Source organism: Manis javanica, chromosome 10, assembly GCF_040802235.1.
Source record: "Manis javanica isolate MJ-LG chromosome 10, MJ_LKY, whole genome shotgun sequence".
Classification (NCBI taxonomy): Eukaryota; Metazoa; Chordata; class Mammalia; order Pholidota; family Manidae; genus Manis; species Manis javanica.
Window position 1 is genome coordinate 20,437,021 of NC_133165.1, and position 12,538 is coordinate 20,449,558.

At 40.1% G+C, this 12,538-nt stretch overlaps 1 protein-coding gene across 6 annotated transcripts in view; it reads right to left on the reverse strand.

Annotated features, from left to right (window-relative positions):
- NAP1L1 (nucleosome assembly protein 1 like 1) overlaps positions 1-11,179 on the reverse strand; it is a 48,473-nt gene extending 37,294 nt beyond the window's left edge. For 4 of the 6 annotated variants that reach the window (XR_012122000.1, XM_037003657.2, XM_037003656.2 and 1 more), the window contains exons 1-2: positions 11,020-11,178; positions 2,630-2,666 (exon numbers count right to left, since the gene is read on the reverse strand). Coding sequence is in view for 5 of the 6 variants with exons in the window: in XM_037003657.2 (XP_036859552.1) it covers positions 2,630-2,646 (17 nt within the window). In the remaining variant the exon portion in view is untranslated. Of the gene's footprint in view, positions 1-2,629; positions 2,667-11,019 lie in introns of all 6 variants that reach the window. The other 2 variants (XM_037003659.2, XM_073214831.1) reach the window with 1 other exon arrangement.
- Between the last annotated feature and the right edge of the window lie 1,359 nt (positions 11,180-12,538).

Below are 12,538 nucleotides of genomic sequence, written 5' to 3' on the forward strand. Positions count from 1 at the left end.
CAGTGAAGTTGCGGCTCTTGTTTCCTCGTCTTTCACTGTTTGTTTAAAAACTCTATTACAATAATGTCATCTAAATCTAAAAGCAGTGGGGAAAGTTAAGAACTAGCCCAAGCAAACCTTAAAAAAGACACTTCTGGAACTACAGCAGGGGATCAAAGTGGCTGAAACAAGGAGGACTAAGCAAAATCTAATAAGCATTTAAACCCTTAGATCCTCTCTCTCACTAGGGCAGTTTCTTCTCTGGAGGGATTTAACTGGTAGCACAGACTAGAGGGCCACAGAGTTAACTAAGTAGTCTAGAGTAGCTAAGATATCTGAGCTACAGGTCATCTAAGATACAGATCTAGAATATCTAACATATAGGACTACACAGTACAATGTTCAATGTAGAAACCCCTCTCTAGCCATCCTTCTCCCAATTTGGGTCCCAGAACACTGGAAGCCAATCTTTATTTACCCAGACACTCTTCACTAGGGTATCTGACCAGCACAGAAAAAACACCATTTTGACAATGGCATTCTCACAACAGGCGTCCACCCTGATGCCCAGACATTAAGCCTCCCGACATGTGAATCTTCCACCAGCTTTTCTTTAAGCATCCCTCGGCTGTGCACTCCCACTCACCCCAATCTAAACAAACAAACAAACAAGTACTACTGTCACCTCCTAGCTAAGGAAAAACTCTTATACCAAGACCAGAACAAATAGGGGAAGGAAGAACTTTAAGAGCAAACAGATTTATACAGGGGAAGGAAACATTCAGAGAAAAGACATTGCCATCAGTGAAGGAAGAAGATGATATAAAAACAGGAACAGAAAACAAGGGCGCTCCTGAAAACTGAAACAGAAATTTAGAAACTCAATACGTGAGTTAAAAGTCTCTTCAGCTTTGCCCAGAAAGAAAGCAATGAGGCAAAGACAGAGAAAATAGGACAAAAAGTTAATTAGAAGAACCAGTCCAACATACAACACAATGGGAGCTCTAGAAAGAGAAAAGACAATCCACAAACCAAGAATATTCCCTGAAGGGAAAGCCAAAGAATTGCCAGACTGAAAGGGTGCAGACTGAATGCCTAACACATGAGATTAAGTAACAGTAATAATAAAAAGACATAACAATATGAAAATCTCAGAACTCTGAAGCCAAAATAGCTTCCAGTAATAAATGTGTTTTTTAAAGTGTCACATACAAATGATCAAGAATTATGACTGGATTTCAACACAGCAATACCAGAAGCAAGGTGACAATGGAGCAATGCCTTCAAAATTCTGAAGAATAATGATTCCCAAATTAGAATTCTACACCCAAACTTATCAAGCGTAAAAGTAGAGTAGTCATTTTCAGTTATACCATACATGCCGTATGTCAAAGTAACTTGCCTTGAACTCTTCCAAGTAAGTACTAAAGGTCCAAAAAAGAAAACAACACAGAATATAGCAAACGGCAAACCCAAAAGAGAAGAAAGAAAATGAGACCCCAGGAAGGAAGAACAGATCCACAATGAGAGCTGTCTACCCGAGGCTAACCAGTCCAGACTGCAGCCATGTGATCCGGGCGACACTGACTCAAGAGAGCCATTTCACTCAAACGCCTGCTGCCACTGTCTGCCTTTTTGTGCTGAAGACAGCAGGCATGGGAGGACTGGCCATATTCCTCTATGTACTTGAATGGTTGGCCTTGTGCTCAAGTTGCCTGCCCTCCCACCTTCAATGCTCTGCTGCCTGCAAACAGCTGTGGAGAGGCCTATCCTACTCCTGCCATCCCCGAGAGTTCCATCTTAACCTACTCCTCTACACTGGCCAGCTAGTGTGAAACCACAAGCAACGAATAGTGCAGCATATCCCATTCTTCCTGATCGTATTTCAAGACATCCACCTATACTGGAACCTTGCCAGATGCCAACTTCATTAACATATGTTTCCAGGATACAAAACCTTGCCCAACACCTTCTCCAGTCTTTGCAAAGCCTCGGGAAAACTACAACCCAGATAGTCTCTTTTATTCCCTACCTTGGAGACTTCAACTAATAGTGGTAATACTGCTTTTTTTTGCTTTACACTGCTAAGTTTGAACTGCTATTCAGACTTTCAAAATTAAACACTGATTAGAATTTGTAGGTGGTAAAACTAAAGAAAAACAAAGAAATGAATTAGACAAAAGCCAAGACTGTGCTTATGCCCCTGGAGAGGAAAGGTGGAGGATGCAATGCAGAAAGGGAACAAAGGATTTGCAATGGTAATTTTCCACTTGTTAAAACTTGCAAAAAATATCCTTTAAACTCTACATAAGTATTTTATACATTTTATCTTATATATACAATACAATGTAAGTGGTAAAATCTTTGGGAAGTACATGTGTATGGTGAAAATTGATTCTGCAAATATTTACAGTTCATTACTGTGTTCACACACTTCCCAAAGAATAAACACTGGTAAATGATATACTGTATTTATGAGTGATTAAATATATTTTATCTTGGATACATGGTATCCAACTTTCTTAACAGTAGGTACCAAGCATTAATCACCATCATACATTCTCTTAATACATTATTAATAGTGCTGACTACATCACAGTACAAAGTGAGGCCAAATCTCTGAAAAAAGAACCAACTATCTGCCACTTACTTGTCAATGTCTGCCATGCTGTAAGAACTCCAAATATCTACGGAGAGAAATGTCAATGTTAAAAAAAAAAAGCATATGATTTACTTAAAACCAACAAAAACATTTGAAGCCAAAGCTTATCCCAAGAGGAAATGTATACTCCCATTAAAAAAGCTTCAGTGTTAAGAAGAAAAATCGTGGAACATACAGACTGTCTTACTAGTCTCCAAAATAATTTTTTCCAAGGACAATCCTTCAAACAATCAAGTTACTACAAAGCTTTTAGAATCTATCATGCAGTAAGGATTTTTATAATAGCATTGCTGGTAAAGAGTCTGATATATGCTAGAATCACAAAAAAGAATCCAAGAAGTAATTACAGAATAGGTCCTTTGTTCAAATTTCTTTAACAACCATGAGTGGTGAATTTTTGCTTGAATTTTTAGAGGTTCCTCAGTACCTCATAAAACAAAACTGCCTCATTTCTAGCAATATTAATTTTTATCAAATTCATGTTAAGGTCAAAATCTGACAACCTATTGTTCTCATGCACTCTGAAGAACTTTTTTAAAAAGTTTAATAATCCTATCAATTGTCAATTCTTTAACTATCTAATGACAGTTACAAAGCTCTGGGTCCCAACCCAGATCAAACCTTCCACATCTCCTCAAATGTACTTCATGTCACATCACTGATAACCACCTACCCTGGATATGCTGGCACTGTCCACAAAGTTCTTGATTATCAGATTAGAATACCATTCAAACTCATCAGAGCATATCCTGCATTCTTACTACAGTTTAGTATTAACTTGGAAAATACTGCTTTTAGAAAAAAACTTAAGGTAAAATATGCGGTATTCAGGCAAAAAAATGACAGAACACTTAGGCAGTGCATAGATTTCCTTCAAAAAAAAATCTAAATCAAGCTTAGAATTCCACATTAAATCAAGTTTTTGTATCTTAAAAATTAAAACCTTAAGTATTTAACTTACAAAATGCTATAAGATGTGATTCCTCATACCAACATATTTTATATGTTTATTACCTAAAGAGTTAAGAAATTACTGATAGCAGCCAAGTGCTAATACAGGGAGTATTATTACTGACCCAACATCCATCCTCTGGACAAATTATAAAGGAAATATTTCTTCCTAATGTATCTTACTCTATTTAACTATTTCTTACTTGCTTTAAATAATTTGTAATAGCACTGATAAATTTCTTTGGAATGCTGGGCATTAGCCAGCATTAACAAAGTATTTAGCAAACAATTACAAAGAAATACTAATTCAAAATTAAGCACTGAATCTTAGTCAAAGATACGCAAGTAGGATTCTAGGAAAAATTTTTGATAAATATACACTCCACATATGGCTAGTTTCCTATAAACTGTTATCTTTTCTGGAGAGTAAATTGGCCACAGGAATATCAAAAGCCCTAAATATGTCCATCTCACCTTATTCATTTATGAGAATCTACCATGAGAAAGTATTATACCAAGAACCTAAAGCACTATGCTTTTCATGGTCAGCCAGGTTTTTCCAATACTCCAGTTAACATATCCTTTGACTCTCAGATTGTTTTACTTCTTCAGAGAAGCCTTCTCCAATTTGTACATTCTGATTAATAAGATTTCTTGGCTGTACACACCCCTATAAAGTTCTCTTTCTTTCCATCATAAGATGCCTTGTTTGTATAAATATAATGTGATTATTTGACTAAGGTCTGAAACCCCCAACTGACCAGGTTCACAGAAGTCATGATTATAGGGTTTATATCTGCTTTTGCCAATCACTGCACTGTATTCTTCAGGGTAGTACAAAAAGCTTGTACATATGGCAGCAATAATTACTTATCTCATTAAAATAAACCCACTATTAGCATGGAATATGAACAGAACAAAATGTTGTGTCAAAATGAAGCAGATCTGAGTTGATATGTAAAGAGCACCAAAGCAGAGGTGTAAGACATACGGCAAAATCCCACCTGAATTGGGAAAAATATACCTATACATATATATGTAACACAAAAGGATATGCATACTCATATATGTACATACTTTCTTATGAATAAAATACCTTCTATAAAGATAACACCAGAAACCTAACAGTAGATTCCCTAGAAGAAAAGATTGGGAAAAAATGAGAAATTATGTTTCGTTCTACGTTATTTGGTTTTTCCCATACACTGATACATTTTAATAACATTTTGGAATTTGCTGGGTTGAACGTGTACATTCAGTGTCTAGTAAATCCAGCAATTATCAAAAATATATAACCTCCCCTTTCCCAAAAAACTTCTAAATTCAAATTTTTATAAACTTTAGTATATTCACAGAATGGCTATACTGCTATCCTGTGTCCACTATGTGGGGTTACAGTTAGAATTAAAACTCTTAAAATGAAATTCTTTTGATTCTATTAAAGAGTATTCAAGACAGAACAGGGTGGCATTTACTTCTTCAGAGATGCCTTCTCCAATCTACCACTCTAGCTAAATTACATTTCTTGGTTGTACACACTTTTGTTTTTTAAAGTATGTTTATATAGTCAAATCATTTGGGTTGACACCAGCTTCATGGAAATCTAGCTCAGGCAAACAACTCCTGGCCTTATTTTTAATCTATATAAAGTAGGAAAAAATTGTTCCTTTATTGAATTATTATTATTAAGAAGTAAACTCATGTTTATATTCTAGTAAACACTCATTCAACATAAGCTAGTTTTACATTCTGTCCAATTTGAATTATTCTTGGCACAAGGTCAGGGTTTCTGCAAAATAAGTAAGTTGATAGTTAAAATCAGATTCTTTTAGTTTTGATAAATGTACAGGCTGACCAGTAAATGCATCATGGTAATTTAAGATGTTAACATAAGGGGAAAGTGGGCAAGGGGCAGATGGGAACTCTCTAAACTTTCTTTACAACTTTCCTGTCAATCTAAAATTACAAATAAAATTGTTTAAAGTGAGAAAAAGATTCCTACACCCAATTTTTAAATCAACAGTTGCTGTGAGTGAGGGGACCCAAAAATCCACACTGTGAACAAAAGAAAGTAGTTTCGGAGGCAGGTGGTTCTCAGATAATCAGATTACACTGACAAACACAGATTTAGGTTAATTATCTACATTTATTTACTTTTTACTGTATTCAACATCAAATAAAATGAATGGTAATGACAAGCTAGATTATGCTAACCAACTCTACAAACGAAAAGTACTTGAAATTGCAAAACAGCATGGAAAATGCTAATCAAATAATAAGCAATTACTAACCCCAAACTGAAAACTCAACAGGAAGCAAAAGGATAAGCAGAAGCAGCCACTGAAGGCAACTGCCAATCTCACACTTGAACTCTGGTTTTAACTACTGTGGGGTGATATCAAAAGCCCTGGACCCATCCAAGGCAGGAAATTTTTATAGCAACCGTCCAAATAAAGGAGGATCCCCAAAGTGCTATATTCTCAGGGATCATAAACCAGTTCTGGACAAAAGCCCAAATTCACCTCATTAGTGTTGCCACCAAAACCCCAAGCGATGAGCTTAAAGTGGTCTCTGCCGGACTGTGTTCCATGAAAGGCACCTTCATCATAGGGCCTCAAAATCATCCATACGAGTAATTTTCAAGAGCAACAGGAGCAACAAAAAAATATGACAGACACCTGTCCTACTACTGTCAAAAAAACTACAAACATATTCTAACTGTAAAGACAACAGGTACCCATACTCACTACATTTGAAAACTGTGCCTACAGCAGTACCTACAAGACACAGCATCTATTAAAGGTGACACAGCACATCTGGTAGAGAAATGGGACTTCTAGAAACAGAAATAATGAAAATTAAACTAAATGGGCAGGTCTGACAGTAGACTAAACACAGTTGGAGAAAGAATTAAGCAAGCTGGAAGCAAGCTGAGAGGAAATCTCCAGCAACATCGCAGAGAGTAAAAGGACATGCTGAGTCAAAAGACATTTTGCAATCAAGTCTAACAAAGATTTAATACAAGTTCTAGTAGGGGAGAGAATGGGCAAAATATTTTTAGAAATTAATAGCTAAGAACTTTCTGGAACTGATGAAAGATAGCCTTACAAATAAATATCCCAAGCCAGGATAAAGAAACCCACACTTCAATATATCAGTGAAAAGGCAAAGTATTAAAGACAAGTCACCTCAAAAGGACAGAGAAAAGACTCAGATTAACTTTAAAGGCACAGAAGACTGACAGCTACTGTTCCTTAAAAAGACACCAAAATCCACAATGTGCTGGAAATAAGTAACGATCTTAAAACGTTACAACCAACCAAAACATCCTTTTTTAAGAGTGAAGGTGAAACATACTTTCAGGCAAAAATAGCTTCAGCACTCTCACTAATAAATTCTATAAGTATATTCTCCAGGTAGAAGTTAAGTGTCCCAAATGAAAGGTCTAAAATGCAAGAAGAAATGAAGGCCAAAGAGGGTATCTGCACAGACCTAAATAAGTATTTTTTAAGAAACAGTATCACAATGTGTAGTGTGTTAAAAAAATTAAAGTCAGTGGTTCGGGTAGTGGGGGAACACATGGATTAAAGTATTCTAGCGTTCTTAAACATGCATATTGTAATTTTTCGTTAACTCTCAAAAGATTAGAAACATGTAACTTCCAAAGTAGACGAAAAACAATTTATATATATGTATCTCTCAACCCCCAAAAAAAATAGTTTGGACAAATAGCACAAACAGATCAGATCTAAACCTAAACATCAGAGTATTTAAATTCAACATAAAATCGATTAAAGGCTCCCATTAAATTGTCACAGACTGGATTTAACGAAAATCCAATATACATCCCTTTTATAAGAAATACATCTGCAACATAAGCATATAGTTTCAAAGTAAAACGAATCCTAACCGAAAAGTTGGTCACTGTACTAATGTCAAGGAAAATAAACTTTAAGAAAAGCATTACCATAGATAAAAAAGTCACTTTACAAATGAAGGTTCATTTCAATTCACTACCGAATATATGTAACCTATGTATCTCAATTGAAAGACATGGTTCATAATAACATGACGGAAGGCAAATCTTAACCTGAGAACTTGAACACAAAGAAAATCTTCCACTGGAGAAAAGGAGGGAAAGAAATAAATGACAGAAACAGACCATAAGAAATTATCCTGTAATCTTATAAAAGCAGGAAGTCGACATGGGTTATCAAGGAGCTTCTTACACTGCAGATTCTAAGTGCTCCCCACTTTCAATGAGAAAGCTACCATTTGCAGAGCCAACTTTGTAAAAGACTATTATAATAGATTTCCTTCGTATTTACAAATAGAATGTTAAGCTACTGACTCAGCAACAGAGGAGGTAAGTGAATAAACCAGTTAATTAAAATCTGACTTCCAAAACCATGCCCATTCCACTCCACTATCCCAAACGCTAAGGTGACTTCTGCATCAGCCTATCCTGCTAGATTACACAGTAACATCTAGTTATTGTTCCTTTCCAGAAAATTACTACGTCATGGTGAAACAGCCAAACATTTAAAAACTACAAATGTTTTAAAGCAAGAGTTCAAAGTAACTAGCAATAATAACCCAAGGACATTAAGATTTCCCTTTACCTGACACCTCACAGCTCCTTCCAAACGCACTTCAAGTGAATCTGTATTTCAGACATTTTTGTTCTATTAGTAATATTTTCAGTAGTTCAGGGGCTTTATTTGGCTTCAACACAACCTCACAGTTATCATATTCCTTAGCTCACTTTTTCACTTGTGATATCAATAGCCAACTTAGAACTGACTTTCATATTAGAGTCCCAAGCAAAATTTTCTATCTCATAGCACTATGTATCTCTGTCCAAGGGATCTCATTACCGAGACTATCATCTGATCCAACAGCATAAAAACATGCCTGAGTTATGGTATTTGGTGACAATTCACCTAGCATAAACAAAAACGACTTACATGGCAGGGGGTGGGGGGGTGGGTAGTCATACCGCAATGTATGTAAACAAATTCCATGTTGGAAAACCTCACGACCTTAAATTAGGTTTTCGATCTTTTTCTTGGGAACACAATGCAACTCAGGCAACAGTGTTTTTAAATTCAAAGCTGATAGATAAAAGCTTAACAGTTCAAATCAAAGAAACTCCCTTTAAAAAACAATTCAAAATCCTCACCATAAATCATCACTGTTCAGTTCCTTAACTTTGGATAAGTTCTCTGACTGCTTTACACCTCAGTTTCTTCATGAAAATGTTAATATGAGCTACCTCTAGGAGTGTTAAATGACTGAATAATTTAAAACACTGCCTGACTAATCACCCAGTTAAGTGCTGTTATCACTTATCCTACGACTCTCTTTACATTAGAAAATTTAGAAAATAAGTCAAATTACAAAGCTCTGAACTTTTGAACAAGTAAAAATGTATCAAACCACAATGGTTAAAGGCAGAACTGGTAACAACACAGTCACCTTCCACAGCAAGCACAGGAATGTGATCACCTGGCCCGCGATCACTATACTGCACAACTTACCAGCATGGGCCAGAGCCAGCAACGCTCAGCTTCTAACCCCTACTCCGCCCAGCAAGAACTCACTCTGAACAACTTCGGACAAGTAGGACTTAACATGGGGACTTAGGATCACCACTGTAAGAGGCTTCTTCATGTAAACAATGTTACAAATACTGTACCCCACCCCCCATCCCCACTTTTTCTTGGTATCACTCCACACAACTCAACATTTCTCATTTAGACAACCAACCTGCCTGTTTTGCTCCCAATGCTTAGTTCCATCTATCCTCCAAAGGTTCAGTCTTCTTATAAGTGAATCACACATTTCAGAACTGGGCCATTAATTTGAACTTGGTCAACTGAGAACAAGCATGTGACTTGTAGTCCCAGAAGATCCCTGAAAACCTCATTACCTCCCATTAAGTTATTTGTTCTGTTTCCTATATCTAATTCAAAGGTAATGTGTATTACTCCCTAAGTAAAAAGGAGAGTATTCTTATAACAAGAAAACAGCACCTAAACACTAATTTGAAAATGTATTTGATGGTACCTATTTTCAAAAACGGCATATTTCATTTTACAGGTATCCTGAAACCAAGCAAGCAGTTTAAGTGCTATATTTAAAGTGCAGTCATTACAGAACTGTTCAGATTAGATGATGCTAGTCTAAAATAGGGGCTCCTTGAGGACATCCGAAGCCCGGATCATTCATTTTGTACTCTGAAAGCCTAGCCCTCACAGATAGGGCTCCATTCCGTGCTCCCTTCACCGTCTCCTTTTCTGAGGGAGAAGGGCATTGCCGAGGCAGCAGGCTACAAATTAGCCTAAATTTACATCAACGCTTCATTCCACCTTACCCCCAACTCATCTTGCTAGCTAGTTCAGTATCATTCTGGGAACTTCAATAAAGGAACCCATTTGCAAGAAAGCAATAGCAGTCCTAAGCACTGTTAAAGACACTGCTGGCCAAATCCTTTACTTCCATCTTAGAACGGTCTAGGAGACTGGATTAGCCTCAATTCTCCCCCAAATAAAAAACCCTGGTCAATACACCCACCCATATTCTAACTGTAGCTGAGGTACACACAGAAACATTTTGTTAAGAACAGCTAACAGCAGAGCATTACACGCGTTAACAGCTAAGAACTCCAGTGGAGGCCCTGCTTCGTCATCCGTCACGTAACGTTCATACTGTCGTCCGGTACCAATTCAAACATTAAGACCAAAGAGAAACAGGGAAGAGTGTGAAGCCCACGGGCTGGGCTAGCTATTCATTTTTTACATCCACCATCTCTCCAACTTTCGGCCAAGAACGCACAGCGCCAACAGGGTGTCCGATGCGGCCCAGGCGGCGGCCACGTGTCGGGGCAACCGCAGGGCTCCCCTACCGGCGCTGCCACCGCCTCCAGTGGGCGGAGAGCCCCGGGGCCTCGCGGCCCGCCCGCCCCCTGCGCATCCTCTCCCTCCCACCGGAATTCGCAGCCCCCGCGGCCTTCTTCAGGGAATCCTGTTGGGGAAACAGGGTGGTCGGCCAGGCGGCGGGCTACGCACTCGCGGCCGGTCGCACGCCGGGTCCCCTCGCTCCCTGGCGGGGCTGCCAATGGCGCCTCAGGGCCCGGGCGTCCCCTTGGCCTAGCTGCCGCCGCGCTCAGGAGCTGGTGGGGCCGGCGGCCGGGCGCACACCAGGCCGCGCCGACCTCAGCCGCTCCCGGAGAGCGCCCGCCGGCCCGGGGGCCTCCGCAGGAAGCGGCACAGCGCCCGCGGGCGGCTCCGCTCTGGCCTCGCACGGGCCCCTGAGGTCCTGGCGACCGCGGCCCCCGCCCCGGCTCGCCTCCCTGCGGCCCCACCCTGCGCGCAGGCGGCCCAGGCGCCAGAGCTTCCCCTTCCCTCCCGGACTCCCTCCGTTACCGGCGGCTAGCACGGGGAGCCAGGCGGCCGGAGCGGCGGGGCCTGTGACTCAGGGCGGCGGGAGGAAGGAGCTGGAGGCGGTGCCGCGAGCAGAGAGCGCTAAAAGAGACCCGAGAGCCCGCCGCTCGCGCTCATATACAATCAGCGTCAGCACGTAGGGCCGCTCTGCTGCCCTCCTCCGGGCCTCTCCGTCTCCTAGCAACGCGGTGGGAGGCGGGCCCAGGACGGGTTGCCAGGCAACGGCCCTGTCCTCTCCAACGACCTCCAAGCCCTCCGCTCCTGCATTGGGTTCCCGCCTCTGCCCTACTATGCGTCCCGCCAACTCTTTGCTCCCGGGCCCACTGGAAAGGAAATCCCAGCTCCCATCGCCCCGGTGAGGGCTCTGACCCGCGAGACGCAGACCAAGGGCGAGCGCTCTAGTTCCCGGCCCTGCTCCGGCCTAATTCTGCAGCTCGCCAGTCCCCGGTCCCCATTTTCTCTCTCCACATAGCTTTGCCCCCAAGAAAACGGTTCTGTCCTTCTGACTACCTCGCAGCGTCTGCCGGTTTGGCTTCTCCTGACAGTGGGTCTGCATGGTTCCGGGGGTGCTCTCCATCCCCATCGCTCATCTTTTTACTTGACCTACGAGCCCTCATTTCTGCTTTAGTTCTTTGGGTGGATGAACTGGCATATTTGTGTATTCCCCGGACACTTTTTAATGAGGATATTGTTTCGTCTTGCTGAAAAAGTAAATCCTGTGTAAATCCTCGGGCCTGTGAAATCTCATTGCTGCTTGTCAATTGATAATGGATTGACTACTATTAATTCTTAAAACAGTGGTTCTCCCCATGTGGTCCGCGGGTGCCCAGATCCTTTAAAGTGGGAGGGCAAGTGTATTTCCATAATAATACTAAAACGTTATTTGGTTTTTGCACTCTTTCTCTCACAAGTGTACAGTGGAGTTTTCCACAACCTACATAACATGTGACATGGAAGCACTGAAAACAGAGGCAAGAATTAGAATCCAGTCATCTGCTGTTAAATCAGACATGAAAGATATTTGCTAAAACTTAAAACAATGGCACTCAACTTTTTTGTTTTGGCAAGTAGTTACTTTGCACATAAAATATATTTTTATGTCAACATCTAATTGGTTTACTATTTAAAACTAACTATTCAAATTTCTTAACTTAATTTCTAATATAGATCAGTAACATGCACATAAAAGTTCTCTTTTATGTGTAAATAGATCCTGAGACCAAGAAGTTTGGAAAATCTCTAATTGTTGCATTTCTTGAAACTTCAAACTGCCTGAAGTCATGCTGTAGTACTCATGCTCAGCACCTATCTCCATAACTTTGTAAAGAATAGAGATTTTCTCCATGGCAACTCCCAGCCTCATTAAAATTAGTTGCCTTTTCCAGTCTATGCTACAGATTCCTCAGTTTACCCATTCATTTTGGTTCTTCATGTATGATATTTTGTTTCTCTCACCTTTCTTCATATACATCAACGATGTATGGCTGACATGCATTATAAT